The sequence below is a fragment of the Vanessa tameamea genome, chromosome 5 (assembly GCF_037043105.1).
Source record: "Vanessa tameamea isolate UH-Manoa-2023 chromosome 5, ilVanTame1 primary haplotype, whole genome shotgun sequence".
In the NCBI taxonomy this organism is placed as follows: domain Eukaryota; kingdom Metazoa; phylum Arthropoda; class Insecta; order Lepidoptera; family Nymphalidae; genus Vanessa; species Vanessa tameamea.
The window spans coordinates 9,907,337-9,931,487 of NC_087313.1; the positions used below are offsets into that span (position 1 = coordinate 9,907,337).

General features: G+C 31.2%; 1 protein-coding gene across 1 annotated transcript; it reads left to right on the forward strand.

Annotated features, from left to right (window-relative positions):
- Position 1: 1 nt before the first annotated feature.
- Positions 2 to 23,912, forward strand: LOC113392378 (uncharacterized). Its single transcript, XM_026628785.2, has 7 exons — positions 2 to 765; positions 18,912 to 19,027; positions 19,416 to 19,550; positions 20,010 to 20,163; positions 20,856 to 21,073; positions 21,608 to 21,721; positions 22,802 to 23,912. Exons 1-7 carry the CDS (start codon positions 696 to 698, stop codon positions 23,027 to 23,029), a joined length of 1,035 nt encoding a protein of 344 aa, XP_026484570.1. The 5' UTR covers positions 2 to 695; the 3' UTR covers positions 23,030 to 23,912.
- Positions 23,913 to 24,151: the final 239 nt, after the last annotated feature.

Below are 24,151 nucleotides of genomic sequence, written 5' to 3' on the forward strand. Positions count from 1 at the left end.
CGAGTGGCCGCGTGAGTCAGTCGGTTAGAGCTCGAGGCCCGCGCTGCGCCCCTCCGCGTCAGTCAGTCTCAATCCGATCGCCGAGTAGTTCGCGCAGTTATCGTGTCCCACGCTTTCTCTACTGTACAGTGTGTTCAAGGCAGAGCTGTTTCGACACGCCATTCGGTTACGAAAGTCTGCGCGATGATATACAAGTGAGAGCTAACATCGGACGCCAGGGTAACGCTCATCGCGCACGGTGAGCCAGTTTATTAGATCAAAGACATTCGAAACTCGCCACCGGGGACGGGGGGCGCGCGACGCCGTCGGGTCGCACACGCGGGAGCAACGATTCCTACGCATACTTACTGTGAGAGAGTCACGGAAAACAATTTTTAATGTGTCAAGTCAGTTTAGCTTATTGCTGCTACGTCAGATCGCAGAACGCTTCGAGCAGGAACTACAAGGTTATGCAAATGAGTTCTGAACGCTTCTATACCAGGGGTAATCAAAAGACCATTCACAACTTTAATAAACTTTAACGTTCGGTCCTATTCTGTGTACTAAGTGCTTATCTGTATCGTAAACCTATCCTTCATTATCGTTCGGTGTCACGATCGCTAATTGCTAATTACTTACCTGGAGTCGAGTGATAAGGCGCGAGATCGGTGGACGAGTGTACGACGAACGCAGATCGGCACCAGCAGGCGACAACGATGGCGGCCGTTCAAGAGGAGACTTTGCTATCGCGCTGCGAAATACCTATCATCGACCTGGCGCATATAGGTGAGACCTGAACCTTTACAATATTTCCTTTCTTCAAGCACAACTTGTAACTCCTGGTCATTTAGCGATATTATATCAATATCTCCAGACTCCATCTATATTTTACCAACACAAACTTGGAGATTAATTATTATTATACTAGAGATGGCTCAAGTAAGAATATACTCCGTCTTTCTTTGGGTTAATAATTCTTCCCGTTCACAAAGGACTGTAAAGTTTACCTGCGTGTATCCCCCAATTATTATTAAAGGCATTCGAGCTTAATATCGACAGCTGCATCGGCTGTAACAGGCCATTAAATCTTGAAACATTATCTTCAAATGCATCCAGTTCAATCGGCAACGAGTTCAAAGCCCTGACGGAACATTCTTTTCAGTTACTTCTTTTTCTACTTAAAATGCAAACATTTAATCGCACTCGTATGTAATGTAATGTAATATCAATAAAAGAGAGTTTCTTATTATTTAAATCGATGCAAATTACGAGTTTGCAACAGGCTTAAAATAAATAATTATGACTAAGAAGTCGTTTAGTGTTTCGTAAAGGCCGTAAGTCGTATCTAAACATAAACCGTTAGTAAGTCCCAATGAGTCAAAATCAACAGATCAAATTGATGATATTCAGGAAAGTAGAGCATACCTTATGTTTGATATGGTTAAAAGATTATTTATAAAAATATTAAATTGCAGTAATTTAAAACAATAGTTTGCTATCAAAACAAACACTATGATATGAAATAAATATTACACGATTGTTACTTATGCCACAAGAGGTAAAATTGATTCTACATTAAAAAGCATTATAAAAATTATGTAATTACAAATAATAAGTATTTTCATTGAATTATGAATAGATCGCAATTCTTCGCATAGGAATTTCGCTGAACCGATGCGTTGTATAATTGTATTATTATCGTAATTTGTTGAAGCCTTAATAAATGGGGCATGTGAAAAGTATTTCTTTTTAATTAACACGTTTTAAGCATTCGTCGAAAAGAGAAACCTATTACTTAATGCACTAAAGTAAAGATAAATTTTGCCATGTGTAACATTACAGACTGGCACGATCAATCATTTTGACATATCGATATAATATTTGCATCGAGACACAAAATCGGCGTTCACTTTACAATATTTTTTTAAACAAAGATATATTTCAAAGATCCTTATAAAAACATTTACAAATTAGTGTACCAATAGTTTGTCACTGTCGGATTACACATTTAAGTGATTAAGTAAGAATAAGATAAAGCATGGATTACTGTCACTGTTTAATCCCTATTTATTAAGGATCTGTGGTTTAAACAAACTCGATTATTGTAATAAAACTTATGAATACAAAGCAAATTGTAAATAAAGATACTAATACCTGAATCGGAAACGAAGATAATTCAAAGGCGGCAGACAGAAAAAAAAGTTAAGTAGAGAGGGCAACGGCCGGTCGGGCTTTTGTAGCCCCCAGTTCTTCACACGCAATACATAGCATCGCCATCTGTCAGTTGCTATTCCCTGTTACCACGTTATATTCTTACAAAGAAATATTACAATGACATGACTATAATAATAATACAATGTTGTTTTAAAATATTTCAACCCGCTAAAACTGGCAAAATTATTCAAACAGTTCATGAATTTGCTGGTGTGTACTGAACACATGTTTTGGTAAGAACTATTGTCCAAGATAAAGTTATTTTACATTGAAAGATGACATCTCAGAATCTATTATCTATATAATCATGTAAAGATATGATATATTCTCTGAAGTTGATTTGATATATTTTTGTGTCCCTTCGTTTGATTGATTGCTCTGTACAAAGATTTGATGATGTTAATACACATTTGAGCCTTTAAACCAAGTTTACGATACTAGCAGTACTTTCTGAAAACGCGTCATCGTTGCAAACAAAAGATTATTTATATCATTTTTTATTTGTTACACGTTTAGAAATAATAAGAAGTGTGCTAAACGTACATGTTGCTTTAGTTCCGATGACGGTACTGATACTATACCTAGAATTTACTCCAGAAGAAGGTAATCCTCAACGGTAATCAACCCAGGCGAAATATTGTACACACGTTCAATTGTCAAAGTCCGTTATACGTTCCACCATGATATATCTACTGCACTGAGAGTTGAGAGAGAACTGGTCAATGGTTCGCGAGTATACATAATTATGTTTTGACACAAGTTATAACTAAGATGTTGTAAAATATCGCAACAAGTTTTTATATCATATAAAATGTTATAATGTAACAAAATAAAGGGTTTTATTCTCTGCCTTTTAGAACATTTATTTATAAAAGTTTTTTTTTTTAATGAATAAAATTACCATGATTAATTTTCCTAGTCAACTTTAATTATACATTCTATTATTTCAAAAAGGTTGAAATACCACTTGATAAGTCTCGAGAAGCACGTCCATTATAGTCTTCCTCATATAATGAAATAGCAAATAGAATCACATAACGTTTATAAAACATCAAAATTTACTTTTTTCAAGTTTATTCCTAACTACTCTTCGCCTTGTGTAACATTTAGCTGACGTCAATTAGTCTAAATTGCAAGCCTTGGCTGAATTCGCGTAACATACTAAAAAAATGTTTAATGAGTTGTTTAATGTTGACTCTTAAAGTTAAACATCAAATCATCACAACTTCTTTTCGAAATAATAAAGAATATTGATAAAATCGATATACATATGTACAATTAAAGTTTTTTAAACATTACTATTAATATAACAAATGCGAAAGTATTTTCTTAGTTTGTACATACGTAACAACAGATCAAATTACGTGATTTTTTTGCATCGAGGCGTGCAATATACTATATAATAGAGACATAAACTTTTTTTCGCAAAGGAGTGAAGCTGTAGTTTAAAAATAGAATTAAAATATATATTTCAAAAACACGATTCTTTTAAACATTTGGTACATCTTACACAGATCACAGAAATGCTGTATAATTATTTCCTTTGTTTTTGTTAAACAATTAATGATTTAGATTGTACGTTATTTTTACAAACAACACTAATCCATATAATTAGAAACTAAGGCGATATCTAGTGTTCTTATCGTGTGTTATAAATCATGTTATCATTATTAATTCAAACGTATTGGATATCTTTATATCAATTAAAGCTTACAAATACTAGCTCTATATAAAATGTTACTGAAATCAGCGGCTTACTCAAATATATACCTAGTTTAAAGTGTCGATATTAATTGTTTATGATAATGACGTTGTTCTGCTTCGATCCTTACTCCTTAGACTATTACTATACCCGTTTACAGAAACGGGTATGATAATAGCGATTAGTTAAAGCTTTAACTTTAATTGAAGAGCAACAGGAATATTGACTAAAGCATTGAACTGTATTCTTTAAAAAAAAAAAAAAGAAACAGATTATGCTTAAGTCTTTTTAATATAAACTAGTTTCCTTCGATCTGGTGAAGGAGATATTTTTTATTACCATCCTTGATAATAAAGAGTTACAATATTCACATGACAACATAATGAAATTGAGATAGCTTGCAGATGTAACCAAAACTACTTACAAGAAATTATATTTTAGTATACGTAGTGTTATGATATATGAATTAATAATAATAATAACTACATAAAAAAAAAAAAAAATTAAACATGATGCTGTAATGCTGATTGCGAGTGGCTCGTCGTATAATTCACAATATGTTGAAAATAATCGTTTCGAAAAATAATAGTAGGGTCATGTATAACACTGAAAATATGAATCAGTTCTTTAAAATGAGCTCTGTCTCTTTGGTACATTACTAGCATTACTACCCAGAATTTTATCACCTCTAGCAACCCCATTTGTCAGCTTTTGCAATAATATAACGTTTTTTTTTTAATCAACGGATGTTAATCACCCATACTGCACCTTGAGCATTTGAACTTGAACAAAACTGATCCATGTAAATATGTATAAACTAATATTTTTAAATTTAAGATATAGTTTGTACGTGCAATCGACATAAAAATACGAGGATAACTTGTTCTTCTTAGTATTGAATATGCAACCTTTAACATTTGTGTTTTGTTCGACGTTTAGTAAATATTTGAAGGTTACTAATTTTGTACGAGTATGATAAGATATAGAGGTAGTCAAACTCGTATTGCAAAATCGTGCTATCGAAATATTATAAGGTCAAACTTCCACTTGATAATACAGTGTTACGTCATACTGCTTTTGTTATCTTTCATTTACAGTAAGTTTCAGTGTTGCTATTATTTTAATAACAATAATTAGTAAAAAAGTAGTAAAATTAAATTAGTCAAATGATTATTGTATTATTTAAATCATTAATCTTAACAAGTACTTCAATTTAACTATAAAATCACGTACCCCTCGTACGTGTAGTGAATATTTACGTTGAGCGTGAAGTGTTTATACGTTGGACTTTTATTGATTATTAGATTGAATACTGGTTAAAAAAATTATTAGTAACAACGCTAAGAGTATGTTTTAGAAAATGTCAAATATTTATTTAGGAGATCGTGCATGTCGCGTCTTCATCGCAGTTTGGTGTTAATTGGATGTTCACAGACTCCTCGCGGCGACTGACCCAAATTCAGTTTCATTCATGTTATACTTGACATATTTACAATTGATAATGAAACTATTTTTACATTTTATTATAATTATTATTATCATAATTCATTCAATTGTTACCTTGTATATTTGAAAGGTAGTTAAGTTATTTTATTTATAACTACCTCGTTGGTCTAGTGGCTAGCTCATAAAGAGGTCCTGAGTTCAAATTCCAGTTAGACAGTGAAAGGTTTTACTATCAAGAAGTATGCACTATGCAGTAATCCGAAGTTTGGAAACTGACAGTTAACATTCCCCTGGCTTGGACAGCACGTAGACTCGTTGTTCCTGCGCCTGATCACCTGTCAGTCTCCTGACCGATCATCAACATCATGAATTCTTCCTAGTTACTATTTATTTATGTATTGAAATTCGTAAGCACATTTTTTTATTAAACGTAAAAGTTAACTGTAATCGATTCCTATTGTTTTAAAATTAATTTATATCGAGGTTAAGACGAACGATATAAAATTTAACCTATAAAAAGACAATCGTCGCTTAATAGTATCATAGTATATATGAATATACTATTTCTTAAACAATGCATATTTATTTCAGTGATAATATAAAAACTGGGAATTTTGAAAATCTTTCCTAAGTCCCGTTTTGAATATATTTAATTAAACGGTACATTTGCGAGTCAAATTCTATGTGGTGGAATTATTTATTACGGAACACTTTCACTAATAGCAAGGGGCGAAGTCCAATGCAATCCATACGAAAGGTAAAGCTATCTACTGCAAAAATGATCGGAGTAACGGTATATACATCTAGGTAAAATAGCAACAATCTGTAAAAGTCTCCTCATCCTCCTCTCATCTTGAGGAGAAAGTTTACCACCACGAGGCTCCAATACGGGATATGCAGGAGTTGCAGAGAAAAAGCACATATTAATTCAGTGCTGCTTGCCGGGCTCGAAGTCGCAACCAAATAAGTAAGGCAAAAGTAACAATACGATTCTTGTGAATTTCCGTGTACATTAATGTTTATAAGAAATAAATCTATAAAAATGCAATGTTTTTGTTTAAAACCTCAAATTGCCAAGAAGTAATTAGATATCGTTTCCGTTACTTGTATATTGTTGAGCTAACTATATTGCAAGAACGGTTGTTATCAATTGTGTTTTAATTTTAATCCCTATTTTTTGGAAACTAAAGATTTTTAAACTGTTTTACAAACAGTACACACTAAAAATTAGCATTTCCTATCATTGTGTCTTAAGTTTCTTGTTTTTATAAATTAGACACAACTAGGTATTAATGTCAGCGTTTTATAGTCAACTACAATCTATTTTGGATACCCTTTGTTTTGACGTTTGGGTAATGTGCGGCTATGAATCATCGGTTCCTTTGTCTGAGTGTAGCTGTATTTATTTATTAACGTAGTTACTACGTTTGTTATTAACGTAGTAGACTCGTCTGATAATACAAAATTCGGTGAAAACATTTTCTAGTGACAATATTTTAAACGTTTTACGCTCTAGATCCTAAGTACAATATGATGTCTCTGGTGCGTGAAATAGTTGCCTTGTGTTATACTCTTGCAAGATTTCAAACAAAACGAATACTACAAGGATTACTTTTATGATTAGGCAATTATTACTCGTGTAAATTCATGTAATATACATCAGTCACTAGACGAATAAACCGTGACCAGACATAACAGTAAATAAACAGGACGTCATGTTTCAAAACGGTAACATGTGCCGCTGCTTCCGCGAAATGTACTCGTTTAATCATTTTTTTTATCTTTTGGCAGTCGGTGCTTTATAAACTCGGTTAGTGGGTCATCAGTTTTGGTACAAACTTCATAGGAAAAACAGTACTAAAATCACAAATTAGCATCTCGAATTTCAATTTATACATCCTCGTTTAAAGTTATTCATCCACCCCTGTAGGCCGTTATATATTCTATGATCATACTAAATAATTATAGACTAACAAATAAATGTAGTGAAACAAAAAGTATTTAAAATCGGAATTGTAGATCCTTTTTTTTCGCTGGAAAACTCATTACTCTTTTCTCCGTCGTGAAAGGCGGTGTTTTGTGGGACTTCTTGGTGCCCAGGGCAACTAGTACAACAAATAAACCCAATAAAAAAGAGTTACCCTCTCCGTCTCTTCGACGGGCCCCACGGGATCGCTTTCTTATGCTACCGTGACGTGGACTTGTAGATCCTGAGAACGTTCTTAGCGTTCAAACAGTTTGAAGCCTTATATAAGAGTAACAATAGATACATTAAAAATAAAAGTGATACAAAATGTGATTAGAGAAAGTATTCGTAAGTAAATGTACATACAATACATATAACACTAGTTTCATAAAATAGAAATGACCGTCCGCCATATTTCTTTTTATATTTAACATCTCAGTCTGTTGAATTCGTTGGAGCCGTGATTTTCTATACAATAGAGGGAAAAAATGAGGCTTTTCGAGATGTGTAAGTTGTAAGTCAAACACCACTTTAGAAATCTTTTCTATGTATTCTAATTAATAGTACATAATGCAATACTAAACAAAATTATAACCATTTGATGAATTACTATGAAAAGTACTTAGTAGGTACAAAAACTGATAAATTGATTAATATTTAGGTAGGTACTCGTTTGCCAACCTACAAAAATCAAGAAATCAAGCGCAGCTCCTAACTGACAACTCCAACCTCCTATTGAGAAGATGTTGAATAGATATACACAAAATATAAATATATTATTAGGTATATGTCTTGACAAAAACAACCACGTAACAATTATTTGTTATCTATGATTCTTTAAACACAATCTAAAACAAACTATCACATTGTCAATATATTTCACATTTGTATTTATCAATGTTTATTTCAATATTTTGAAAGGAAAGGAAATACCCAGATATTAAAATAATGATAATAATTGTATCTAAAGTTGATATAGTTTTACGTCATCACTGACGATAGAAGTTACTCCCATCTGTATCAAATCAAGGAAATCAAAAAAATGATGTGTTTATATAATTACCAATACTTTATTTATTTTGTTGCGAAAAAATTATTTTTTGTACGTGATTTCAAAATAAACTTTTGAATATAAGATGTTTTCACTCAGTTTTATTTATTACGTGTTGTATAATAAACGATTAAACATTTTTGTACACTGCAGTTTAAGAAATTAAAAAAGTATAAATTATTTTAAAGGCGTCGGTTATTATCGTCAGACAGTTCGTTTGCTTAGCTTGACGCTGTCAATATCATTATAATAATAAAAGCCTTTTATATTCTTGTTTCAATATTGAAATAGTTCCAATTTGCGCAAACCATGTTTGTCGAGTTACAATCATAAATACAACACATGGTATGCCATTGTCCTCAAAGCCGTAACACGCTGTTGACGGGTGATTTCTATCGTATTTTCATCATAATGCCTGTTTACACCAAATTTGTTACGATTTTATACGGGCAAGTACGTCATAAATGAAACAATAAACTGTTTAAAATTCACAATCGTTTTAGGCAGTGCATCCGATCACTCGTTTCATTGATTCGACATAGATTGCACCCGTGCAATGTTCAATGTATCGGTCAAATATGATTTATTATCAATTAATTGCACACAACGTACAGTATTCATGACTAGTTTTTAGATATGAAGTTTCTAAGCACTGTAATAATGAGAAAAGATTTATTGGACAAGATTTGCATTGATTGCTTGACGGATATAAGGAATGTAAAACTAGAATTTCTTGTTTACTTAAAAGTAGATTTCTATAATACGATAGAAAAAGTTATAGTACATATGTAAGTCGGAATTTTTACTCGATCATTTTTTTAAGCCAATAAGCATTAAAGCTATTGCTTATTGACTGTCAACCAAACTCTACCAGCGGTCAACCAAACTCTACCCCAAAAATAAATCGGAACTGAGAAAAACCAGCAAAAATCGTAGCGGCCCATATTAATGTATTTGACCAATTAAATATTAATTAGAATTTAACTAAGTTCTTTTCATTCCTCTCACTCCATTTCATTCCCAACAAAACATTATCTAAAAAATATACCAGATACATACATTATATACTTAGGTATATAATTATATTATGGTACAGTCATACGTAGGGTCAAAGTTTTTAGGTTGGTCGACAAATTGGAAGGTTTTTTCCGGGAAATGAACGTAAATAATGTATCTCTCATTACCAACTTCATCGTTCACGGATGCAGCAGTTCATAATGTTTAATATATGGGTAAAATGTAATCACGATATTAGTTATCAAAACAACAATATTTTCACATGTTTATATATATGGATATTTCAGAGTTTATTGCGTTGCGTGCTAATGGTATAATAAAGCCTATTTTCTACACGATTACTTGCGCGAGACTGATATCTCGTTCAGATTTCCCCTCGTGTTATTAAACTGGAACATAAATAACATTGAAGCCGCTGAAATGATGCAATCTTTTGAAGACCGACCTATTTGGCTAATGTTAGGTAATATTTTTTTGTCTGGCAAGATTACAAATCAATTATATATTCTATTTATTTTAGGTATTATATTTTTGCTCTAGGTATTTTTATATTTAAATTGGTATTTATTTATTTTAGCAGTGGACCGTAAATTTAAATGTAATTTAAGCGTAGTATTGCTATGTTGGTACTCTTCGTTATAATTTATTTCAAGTCCGCTGAGGGCTTATTTTCTTATAGCAATTATTATTACATAATTATAATTATTTTCTTATTGAACAAACGAGACAAACCTTGTGAGATTTATGTTCATGTCAAACATTATGATCCCGTTCCTCGAGACTTATGTTAAGCCGTTAATCTTGCACCAGAAATTATTCAGGACGGACAGGACGGTACCTGTGGGTTAAGAGATCACGACCTGTCTTTTATAAAATATTTAACAGTTGTTAAATATTAATATTAAAATTCGTTGAAAATAACAGCGTAATCGAAATCACTTTGGAATACATAATTATCACAAGAGTTAAATCTGAATAAATCTTAAACGGTACATTATTTTAACTCAGATCTAAAAGACCGACCACATTAAAAGCATTTTCACTATGTTTTTGTTATGATGTCAGAGACAAAACACTCGAACGCAATTAGGCAATTATGATTGAACTCGCCTGATATCATTTTTATTCTTCTCCTTCACTATGGAAGACCTTGCCACAATTTAGTCACATTTTAAATACGATAACTATGAAAGTGTTCGATATGTACATGTATTAACATATATGAACTAAAATATTTTGTATTATAAGTATTTAAACGAAGATTTCTAGTATTGTAACGTAATAATATCTATGTAGTGTTAATTTCCATTAAACTCTTACAGCATGAGTAACCTTTATTCATACCTCTTATACATTTGAGTCATTTATTGTCTACCTTCTATTTACGATATTACAGAAATAAAAATAAACTTCGTCATTTTATAATTGAACCAATGGACACAAAAACCTTTTTCTTATTTTACATTTTTTATCTGTGGATAATGAACATTCGACAAAAAGTTATTGTTGTACGAATTTAGACTTCATGCAGTATCAATGCAATACGAAAGAGAATGGCAGTTCTAAACTTGATTTCACTTTTCATCCTTGTCAAATACTTTGTGGGTTTTTTACTTTTTGATTTTAAATTGTACAATGCCTTCATTTTTATTTCTGCACGAATTAATTTTATGGTAATATTCCAAATTTAATATTTTTATTTGACTTTCTTTACCGGTTTTGATTACAAAAATGGACAAATGTAAAAATAAAATTAATATTTCCATAAGCACAGATGGTTAAAAGACATTCTGTAAAAATAAATTTAATCGACGCTCTTGAGTAAACGTTTTATAAAAATCGTTGTTTTAATATAATAGATGTTAAAACTGTTATATTATCTTTTATTTACATTTACTTAATAAGCATTCGAGGTAAAAAAATTACAAAGTATTAAAGAATGAATAATATTTACAAATAAAATATAATGACGCATTTCAGTCAATTCTGATTTCATTACTTTATCGCAAAATCGTTGTACGATAAAAGTGGCCATTAATCTGATAATGCAAATGTTTTGCACGAAAATTGATAAAATTGGACAAATTATTCCACTTCTATAAATTATTTATTTTTGTATTAATAATGAAAACAATAGCCTTTTTATTTTTGATAAGCTCGTTATATACTTTATGTTATCAATACACAAAACATAAAATAATAGTTTAAGAACTTCAGTAACTTGAGTAAGCTATGGACTATAATGCTTATTGACGTCCCTATCTGATGTTTCTCCAGGTGCTTCATAATGTTTGTTTGAATTCAAAGATTGTATAACAATAAAACAAACATAACAAAATAAATCAGAGCTAAGTTTATGGTAAAAAATAGAATATTTAATTAATTAAGATTTCCGTGTATAGATTGCTTAACGTGTATTTATACAGATTCCAAGATTTTTTTGTGACACAATCTAAACAAAGCAAGTTTTTTGACTTTTCCAATTCTGATTAAGAATTGCTCAATGCTTCGGCGAGCACGTTTAACGACCTTACAATTATCCTTTATCCATTTTCCTTATTATACATATGTTTTATATTTTAGCTCGATGTGACTTTATCGGTTAATATTTATTGAATTTGTATTTCTTGTATTTTTAGATATAAATTAATTAACATTTAATAGGAATTATACTCAATCACATGGTAAATATTAGCTAAATTTAAAGTTAGCGAAACAAATCAACCAATTTACTCGGAATTACATTTATGTTGAACTCAACCAAACGTTTGTTTAGGTTGTATAGACGTTTACAAAACATCAAATAAATAAACAACGTCAAAGTGTTCTTTGAATTATTATCTGCGTCAGAGAATGATACACCGGACGTAGAGAGTTAATAATGTATTTTACCATTACCAAAAGAATTGAAAAGGCAAGGGAAACCAAACGTCGTCACACTTTTATCCCACGTTTTCTCTCCTGTTTTTTTTTTTTAATGTTAAATGTAAGGAATAAAACCTCTATTATTGATAAAGGTACTGTATCCCGTCAAAAATAGTCTAAAAAGTGCTAGTTTCGCCCATACAAGATATAAGTATAATTATATTCTCTATGTTGCAATAATCGCCTTAGATATACCATGAGGTTCGTGGATATTGTAACTTAAACAAACTTGTAAGTACCTACTAGTAATTGTATTAAGTAGTAAATCCTATTTATTAATTTTAAAACACCGCAAAACGTTAACGGCAACTTTACCAAAACGACAAATCAAAGGTATGATAAGAAAATTAATGTTGACACACGTGTTCAACGCCATAAAACAGATGATTGTAAATATTATTTCTGCGACAAGAATGCATCAATGCATGCAGACTTTTTATTTTACAGACAGTTTTATTTATAGTATATAACTTCTTCCAATCGAAAAAAGAATAAAGAACAACAAACCTTCGATCAAATTATTCCACTGATATTGCGTCAATTCGAAGACAAATGTATTTTGTTTAACTTTTGTCCTCTTTTTTTAATAAGCTATAGATCTATTTACTCATGAAGGTGCGCCCCTCTATGTTCAATTATTTTAGGAGTACATTAGTATGAGTGACCGTCGTGATTCCAGGATACCTTAGATTATATATGTAAAGTCTATTTTAATAAAACGCCGATAATTTAACGCGAGGGGAACGCCTTGAAAAGAAATATATAACTTTTTGACATAAACTATCAAAATATTTAAATACCACTTGTCTTAAAATATAAACTTGTTTGTTTCATCGGAATCGTAAATAAATATTGAATGCGATTTTTAAACGACATTTACATTAAGGTAGAAATATAAATAAATATCAGTTTTACAAATAAATTTGGTATTTATTACTCGAGCTTAAAACAATATAGATATCTTTATTTTTTTCAGCCGATTCTTTATCTCATTCTGTTTATCAAAATTGGTTTTATGTTTGTTTTTGTACTTTAGAATTAGCACATTGTATCAATATATTGTAAAATTTAGCTCAAAATCTAGTTCTTTAATATTATCGAAATAAATCCCACTTATCATAATTATATATGAAGGCTTTATTAAATTGACAACTCCTGCGTACTAAAATAAATGGAAATACCACACAAATTTCCTGCAGTTAGTCATATTGAAACTAATAAAAAAGTAGATTTATGGCATGACATTGCATATTTATGATTTGGGTTCTACCAACACCAGCTAACGTCATACTAATTTATTACTGACTATAGACGAACTATAGATTCATAATAACAATAATTTCATAAATAATACAAGCTAAAATTGTACAGTGGCTCACATGAATCTTAACTACCAATCATTTGCTCAACATGTGTTTATATTTCTTCTCGTGCTCGGCGGTGATGGAAAACATCGTGTGGAAGCCTGCATGTATGAAGTGGTATTCTGTCACATGGGTATCCAAACATTCTCGTAAAGAGGAGAGGAGGCCTTTGCCCAAAAATGGGGACATGTACCAGCTGGATTTTACAAACTAGTAAATTTTTCACGATTAATACATAGTGCTGAGCTTGTGCTAGTTACAAGAGTTAGTGCAACGTCACGAATAAAATTTAAATGCACCGCTATGACGATTATTTCTACATATTACAAACAGCCTTCGGGTATACATTATATCACCCAATGACCCACTTACATAGATACAGCATGCGTGTCACCTCGTTTTCAGATATAAATATATTTGAATTTTCAAAGCGCATCACATTACATATCCAATTAAATAGGCTCATCTAAGTGCTTTTAAATCTTCATTTTAGAAGATTAAAAAGTCCTCTTTTCCGGCAGTCGAATTACATAGGTATGCTAATTAAATACAATTAGATTATTATCCTAAGTGAAAAATCAAAGAACGCTATCAATGTTTTCTTAATTAACATATAAGTATTTATCCATGGTAAAAAGCATTTAATAACTTCTTATAAAGATCTTTGTTCTGAGACAGTAGTTAAACTAAGAATTTGTGACTTCCATAAACGATATAATATTATTTATTTCGTTTGACTTAGTAATAACTCGATCGAGTTTATTATAAAAGAGGTAGTAAGATTGAATTTTATATCTATCGATCAGGCGAAAAAATATTATTGCAAAAGTAAATACTTTAAATTAAATAATGCTTCGTCACGGTGCATAAAACCCATGATCTAAGCTCCTGTTTTCCTCTTTCCTTATAGCTTGTGAGTTTATATGGTGGATCGTTGGAACGGAGACATTAAAATTTACTTTTTCCTTATACTGTATGTTCGTGATTTGTTCTAACATTGTAAGCGAATGTAGGCAGACAGACATCTTAACCGCGATTGGTACTTTCAAAGAATTTATAAATGTCAAGTATATAATATGAACATGGTGAAATAGAACTTTGATTTAAATATAAACAAAGATTTTATTATAATCTATGAATCATATTTAATCTATGGAAATATGTGTATCCATATAGCAAGGTTTTCTTTGGATTTTTCCATTTATTTTACCATTATTGTTATTGTTGGGTAAATACAATTAATGAAAACTTATAAGTATTTGCTTATTTCGACTTTTTTATTTTATTTTTTTATGATATTTATGACAGACGGGCAAACGGGAAACCTAATGGCAAGTGGTCCCCATACACATTGGCGCTGTTAGAAATATTTATCTTTCGTTACATTGCTAATGCACTAAACTCGGGAACTAAGATGTAACTAAGTTACATTGTACCTGTAGTTACATTGTCTCACTCACCCTTTAAACCGGATCACAACAATACTAAGTATTACTGTTTGGTGGTACAATATTGGATGAGTAAGCCCAGGTGGGCTCGCACTAAGCCCACCAATAGCAAAGTACTATTAATTCTAAATATTATAACAAAAAAAGAAAGGAAAACAATGGATAAACGGAGAAAAAACATTTTCATACCTATATACTTATATAGGTTATTTAAATATGTTGAATGTATGTTCATTAAATTGAATTAAGATGTATTATTGAAAATTTATCCGTGAGCGTTAAGCAACAAAAACATTTAATATTTAAACAGCAATATAAAAACATTAAAAAAAAGCATCTGGCCTTCGTTTCGTCACAGAGACCTTTGTTATAAGACTCTAACATACGGATAAGGTTAACGTAAGCACTTCCGCGTATAAACACATACGTCTTACATGTTCTACACTTGTAAATTCAGTATATTACACTCGTACCTAACAATTATTTAATTTTTTTAATTGTCTAGAGCATACTTAGGAATTTTATATGTTTATTAGATTCTTACTTATATGTAACTAACAAAGTATGTAAAGAAAACATGGACGTCGGTATTAACCTATTTCTAACCGTCTTAGCAAATGAAATCTAACAGAATATTTCATTCGGATTACCCATCTCATGGCTCTACCTATGGCTCTACTGCTAACGAACAATTGTATTATGATCTGCAAACTTTCTTGTTGATCTTGTCGATATTGGGCTCATTTGGTCAGGCGAGTACTTCTAAGGTCCATAAATCTATATACACATAAAATAATTATTTATTTATATATATAATTTATATTATTATTTTAAAGTGATGTCAACTCGTATTTAATTTAACTTACTCTACCATTCGATATAAAATTCGTAATGAAGTATGTCATTGTGCTTACTTTTAAATCTATTTTATTTATACACAATTAAATTGTCAACTTTTTATGTCTACGTGTTTTACAAAGCAATAACTAACGTTACTTAAAGTTTACAATAAAGAATCAAATGCAATTTTGTTTTGTAATACCACAATTCAACATATGTACTCAAGACGTACTCCAATTTCAATTCTTATGTAACAAATTGCATAATTTAATTTCCTGTCAATCATGTATAGCATACATAAAAGATTTTGTTGATATCGTAATAATAACACAGCTATTGTAATAAATAAATAATATTTAATTATTGTTTGTATGTTTGTACATTTGTTTTACTTATTGAGTAAGTCATTACTTATTGACTTATTTTGAATTACTTCAAAATATTATTTTAGCACGAAAGCACAGTTTTATTTTTATTGCAAACAAATGATTTATTAATCTTGAGAGTTGTCGAATCAAGCATTATGGTAATAAAACCGTTAACATTCTCTATACAATTTGACATGGATAAGTGGTTCATTACTATCATCGATTTCATACTGTCCAACAAAATCGTTTTTTATACTTTTCCATTCCGTGAGTGTTTAGTAATACAATAGTAACTACAAACTACATAAATGTGCATTAATAAAAATCTAGTTGTGAGTGAATCACCCATGTGTATGTACGATGCACTTGTGTGGTCGTTATAAGACGAGCCTTATTATCAAACATTAAACTTTATTTATTGTAACACAGGTACATATAAATACTAGGAAACTAGCTTTACTCGCTTTACAGGGAAGTTGTAATCCAAGTCAAAACCAGCGTAGCGTCTAGAAACTTGATAGTCTTGAAAAACTTGCAAATAGTTAAAAGAGTCTGGTTGTGTTACATTGATACTTTGAAGTGTAAGAAAGAAAATACGCTCTGAGCGTTAACGGAATATACTATGTATTTGATTACGCGAATTAAATGATTATATTTCTATTGTTGAAGGTTCTATTTTATCTCGAATAAGATGAGTTGTAATAATTTGACACGTGATACAAGCGCTGCCGCAATATCATGACAAATAATTATTATTTTGCAAACAATAAAACTTGATCTATTATCTATTATTATCTATTTATTTTTTAATTGCATATGTCAAGAAAATTACATAATAATTATGTAGCGATAATAATTAAATGAGAAGTTATTTACATAAATATATGTTCGATTCAGCCCCCGAATTTGGTACATTCTGGTAATCATGAAAATGATTTGTAAACAAAACTGAAGTCTATTCTGTAGCTGCAATTATATATTTGCTTGTGCACAATTTTGTACATAAATGAAACTTTGTAACTTAAATATATTAAACTATTAACATTATGTACTATACTTATTAATTAAGCTTTAATAGTAATATTCCGTTCATCGAATGTACGCCAACCTTTATAACTAACCCTCAAGAGATATCATAGGGCACATGTGCGCAAGTGCAGGCGGTCTCTCTCTACTCCCTCACTCACATACTCAGTATGATGCGATGAATCTGGCACGACAGACGTAGTAGTTTTATTCGACATAAAACATAATGACTTGTCCCGATTCACGACTCAAACCTTGAAATATGCAGCCTTATAAGTTAAACTTTAGACCAAGGAATACTAATATATACAGAAATCAATTATGATGTATATTGAGATAAATTAAACATCTTCAATGAAATGGGTCAAACAGTTGCTCTATATCCCAATATAGGAATAAGCTCAGTGCAGATGCGAACCACTTGTGGATTCACAGGAAACCGGCTTGTGAATATGATACGTACATTAACATTTATAAAGAAAGTAGGTTATAAGTATTTGTTTTAAAACGTCTAGATGTGCGCTAATAGTAATTTAGCATGACCCAAAAGTCGGTTTTCATGTTAACGGACAATAATGGAGTCATGTTGTTATTTCGCATTTTGTTTATTAGGATTTGTTAACACACGTTAAAATTTAATAGGCTAGTAATATTCTCCATAAAATGACGTCACTATGAGTATGACTTCGTCTAGCGTTAAATTATTGCAATGAAATTTAAAAGGTGTACAGATTTTGTTCTTCACATAACATTTTGTATATGAAGAATAATTATAATTAAGAAAAAATAATTTACTTCAGATTTAAATCTAATTATTAAAAATAGAATCCACAAAACCTTAAAACAGTCTAAAGCTGAACCAGTAAATAACCTTTCATTCCGTTTGGAAACATTCTGCAAACATCTTAACTTTCATAATCTCTATATAAATATAAATAAATTTAAAACAATACTTTACATTGATCTTTGTAACTTGAACCTCTGTATTACATGAGCAGTACACTATACTAATTGTATTGTAACGGTCTTACCGTTACAATACAATAAAATTAGGTTATTCTATAAATACACCCAACGAAGGTGATTTATGTTTAAAACCGGGATGAAAACAAAATAAATGTAGAAATAGCGTTCTCATAAAAGTACGCACATAATTGTTAACAGTTATTTTATTTAAGCTTGCTGTCTGTTCCGTCATAATGTTTATTTATGTAACTAACGAATTTATGTAAGATAACAATCAGATGCTTGAAATATAAACGAATATGTAATAAGTGGTAAATTTATTACATCAGCTTTTAACTCAAGTAGACTCTTGTGAATATTTATTAATGCACATAAATTAACAAATATTTTAATGATTAAATACTTGTGGCATTTATATCCGAAACTAGTAGGGTAATATCGTAATTTTTAAAACATATATATCATTATTTAACATCAGACTCTTATGTATGTGGGCAATGTTGGCCTCTAGGCCCTGTGTCGCATAGGAGCCACCACATTAGTAAAATTAGTTTTAGCGCTGCTTTGTTAAATTCTATGAAATTATTTTTTATTTCTAGGTACGGATGTTTGTCCCATGAAGTCTGTGGTGCGGCGTATTGGTCAGCAGTTATTTGCGGCTTTGAATAACAAGGGGCTTGCCATGCTTGTTAATCATGGGATCGCTGATGAGAAGGTAAATATTTCATACAATTTCGTTCTTTTAATGAGAAAGTGATAATTAAATAACTTAAACTAATTTCTAAAATTTTCATTCTGTTCCCTTATATTTAATAAGATAATATATCTACACATTTATTTAAATGTAAATTATAAAAATATTAATATTAAACTTGAATAGTTTATGTTTTATTCTTATAAATACAAAATAAATGTATGAATGCTGTTGGCATGTTTGCATGCTTGATTTGATATGATTAAACGTGTCAATTTTAAATAAAAATTGCAACTATTTTTAACGTTTTAACATAGATAAAATTAAATACGACATAAAAATAGTCAATTAATGGTTTTGGTAGGCCTTGCTTTAATATAAAGATAACACTTTTATTTTATTTATTCAGTTGAAAGCCGTTTACGCTGATTTGGATAACTTTTGCGCTTTACCCGAGGGTTGTCAAGCGCAATATCTTCGCAATCCAGCCAGCAATCACGGTTACGTAAAACCCGGAATGGAACAATTTGATACGACTAAAAAGGTAATTACGAAAATAGAACAGTATGTAAATTATCTTATCGACTTCTTTGTGACAATAAGTAAAATAAATGTATGTATTTATTATATTTTTGTAATTGTTTAAACTGAAGAAAACCATTCATTTTGTAAAAAAAGTAATAATCTTATTTTACTTAAAAACATATTATAGCATTAATAAATAAATCTTATCTTACACACCATTGAACATAAACAGTACTTTGATATAGTCATTAAATAATTTTATATAATTTGTACATTTTAAGCTAAGGTACAAAAAGAACTAAAATATTCACATTGGTTTTTAATTACTGACAATTTATCTAGTACCTAACGAAGGCAAATAATATTTTTTAAGATATATAAGTGGAAATATAGACGAAAAGAGGACCACGTCTTCATAATATTTCCGTGAGTGTATCAATACAATAGCGTTTTTCATTGTTCTTTTCCATTTTCTTAGGAACTGCGTCATTCGTTCAACATAACGACATTATCGGCAGCAGCGATGCCGGCTCAGGAGGAGGTACCGGAGTTTCTTAAGCACACGATTCCGCTCGCGCAAGACCTTACCAACCTTTCACGTGTACTTTTACAAGCTTTGGCTTACGCTTTTGGTAATTATACAATTATACATATTCATTTTATAAACCATAACAATATTATCACAGACAATAACTTATTCGAACTTAATAAGAGTTTGTAACGGATGTTTAGTTCAAAATTGATTTCGTTGTTTATGTCATCGCTGATTTGAAATTTAAAAAATAATACACAGCACTATAACCTCTTATTAGGAAACCCATAAACAATATTTATATGTAAAGGCGATAATAATATATAACTAAGTGATGAATAATATAATTAATACTCAATTTTAAATCATTTATAGTAAAGTAACAGCCCGTTAATGATAATGAAGAATGAGGAGAAGGTTTGGAGCTAATTCCACTAAGGCAGTCCCGTGCTGGTTGCTGAATACACATTTACCAGAATTTCATTGAAATAAGACACTTGCAGTTTCCTCGCGATGTTTCCTTCCTGCCGAGCACGAAGACAACTATAGACATTAAGAACATTGAAATTTGAGTTTAAACCCGCTATTATCGGTTAATATACACGCGTATCAACCACTGGGCCATCTCGGCTTGCAAAAAACTATTGGAGTATCTGATATATAAGTAACTTTAAAACTGATTTGAGAGTATACACTAAAATTGCGGCTTCCTATAATAGTGTGGTGTAAGATTCATTTGCCGTCTTCAAATACTACGAAAAAAGTATTCAATCCAATCTTTTCTTTTTTCAGGTCTTCCCCCAGCAACTCTTCTCGCATGTCACTCAGGGATGCTGAAAAGCGACGGCTGCAATCCGTCCACTATGCGGCTGCTGTATTACCCACCCGTGCCCCCCGAGGACGAGGGACCCTGTTGCCATGGCGATGGCGTAGCATACACCCGCTGTGGGGCACATTCCGATAGGTGTACCTTCACTTTGGTTGCACAGGACTCGGAAGGAGGGCTCGAGGTAATTTACTTTTAGGCTCTATTTTGTTTACAAAATGTTAACATTTACTTTTAAAAAAATCTCAAAGTCTTTTAAATATTATTAATGTGTAAGATATGCTTAAATAACAAATTTAGATATAGTCAGATGTAGATAACTCTTTAACGCCCTTTTGGCTTAATACCTAGCTTAATTTATAGCTTATCCCGACTTTAAATAAAGGCTGGAAAAATAAAAATATTTGGGTGTTTTCTGCCAAGAAATTCTCGAAAGCAGCCCAGATTTAGGAGTTTTTCAGTGTTACACTCAATTTCCTCGGAAAGGTGTTTTAGAGTGATATTCCATCGGGCTATAATAATGATGGAATTTGTATTCTACTCATTGTGTTATCGCACAATCTTCTTCGGCAGATGGCTAGTGGCCTTGTGAAGGAATATTGTAATCACTTTTCGAACTTGAAGATTGGTCGAGACCTAACTACGGTCAGAAGGATATTTTGATGCAGCAGTTTTTTTTAAAATGATCATTTTAATTAGTCTATCTTTATTATTTCAGGTCAAACTCAATGGAAGCGAAAAGTGGCAGGCCGTAGGACATCTGCAGGGAGCAATACTCGTCCAGACCGGAGAACTTTTAGCTTCCTGGACAACTAACTTGCTGCCAGCTCTTGTAAGTTATATAACAAACACATTATAAATATATTTCTTTTAAATATAAAATCTTAAATTATTGCCTGAATCTAGAGAGCACTGTATGTAGAAAATACACCTTGAATGTTAAATCTCTGTTGAGGTTCAAGTGAACTGAACATATGATTCTATTTGTCATCGCTTACTATTATCAAAATTCACTGCAACTTGAATATCAAGAAAACAAAATGAAACCGTCAACCTAATCATAGAATCATAGACAAAAAAAAAAACAAGCCATACAGAAGTGCCTACGATGTGTAATATCTAACATCTCACCTCGGCATCTCACCATAAGCATATAATATAAGCAACGGTAACATTATATCCGGAAAAGGGGTTGATACCGTTTGATGGCTAACTCTAGCACCGCGCGCGCTCATTAGTCATTGCAAGAGCGTGCGCTCTCCCTGCATCCTGTTACACACTTCCGTCCCATTCTCGAAATAACTCCTCCATATAGCAGGAAGGCTTGAGAAACGATTTTACACGTCCAAATTATAACTGATATTCATAAGTAAATGTAAAATAATGATTGCTTTAATATAAAAGTGTATAATATGTAGAGTCGACTTGAATTAATGTATCACAGGCATTTTTTAATTTATTTAAAATGATAAGATAAAATACTTTACTATTATAATATGTAACAAGGTCAAATGCCATAATTTCCGCGTTCTAATTTTATACATATACAAAAACAATCTAAAAATTAAGTTTGAATACATGTTTCGAAAAAAGTAAACATTTATATAAAGATAAATGAATAATGTATTTGTAATTAATGTTCGTATATAAATGACGTCACATCTTATAACACGTGACTAATCACTTATTAGAATTTCAGACGCGAGTAATTTAATGCGAAACAAACTCGAATACTGTTTTGTAATGTTAATCAGACAGTTATTACTTGTTTTTATATTCAATAAACCTCGATAATTTTAAACAAAAATGATCAATTCCATTAAAGATTCTACAAAGCATTAAACATTCAATCTAAAGATTTAAAACGTAGGATGAATTTAAAGTATTATTTTCTAATATAACATTTGCTCAGATGCACCGCGTGGTCGTCCCGTCGGGCACGTACGCGCGAGCGCGCGGGCGCCACTGCGTCGCGTTCTTCTGCCACCCCGACAACGACGCCGTCATCCCGGCGCTGTCCCGCGTGGCGCCCGCCCCCGCCCCGCCCGTCTTTACCCCGCACACGCACCTCACGCTGCACCACCGCCTGCTCAACGCGGCTCATCATCTCCAGAAACGCTTTAGGGAAACGTACGCGTGACTAGTACGGGACAGCGGGAAGGACACATCGTACAAAACGCTAGCCCGCCGTCATGCTTCTCCTTAAGGATAAACGAAATAATCGGCTAGCCAAATATACGAGTCGATGGTCACACCTGTCAATCGACCAACATTGACATCGCGCTCTCACGCTGCTGTCGAGTCTCAAATGAACATCCTAGACTTACAAAAACAAAACTATTCAGAGAAGCACAAATTCATTTTAAAAAAACGGCTCATTATCTACGTTGGGGTAATTGACTCTAAAAATGATATTAAAATATGCAATAGTATTAAGAATATAACGGCATTGTTGCTCAAAACCTTTTCAAAGATTTATATATCATTCCAGATTTGACATTTATTTTATGTGGCCGAGATATGAATTCGCTTTTTGAGCTTATTTTGAAAATGTATTTTGACTTTCTTTAATTTTAAGTACTTAGCAATTAGCGATGTGTGATCGCAATTTTCTGCTTATTCGTTTAATTAAATATATATGTTTCGTCTTGTGTTCTTGCTTCTGCATTTTATATCAGTAAGATTTATTTAAACTGTTTTTTTTATTTATTATTGTGATTATTCTTCACGTCTACTTATTATTCTTACTAAGTAAATCGTGAGATATGTTTGATAGCTCAATTTGTTATCTGTACTTAAATAGGAATATATAATTATTCCCTTTTTTCTAGCTTAATATTATAATTCAAAGCTTTTACCATTATGTATTGGACATTAAAACTTAAAAAAACTGTATTAAATGAAACAGTACTTAATTATCGCCTTCGGCTCTTATGAAACAGTATCAAAATTTTTCTATACTTTTTATTGTACTTAAAAAATATAGTAATTATTATTAAATTAAAATGGTGATAAATGTTAAATATATTTTTGCAACCATTTTTAGTATCCATAGTAGCAAGATTTTATCCAAAATTTAATTTATACTTATGTTGTAAAATGTGTTCAAAAATAATTTAGTGAAATAAATATAAAAAGGAATCCAAGTATTTAAACAATAAAAAGAAATGACAAAATCCACTATCAAAAACTAGATTTTTAAGTAGTAAAAATAATTTGTAAAACAATTATTGTGAATTTATATTTTAGTTAAAATGTATTA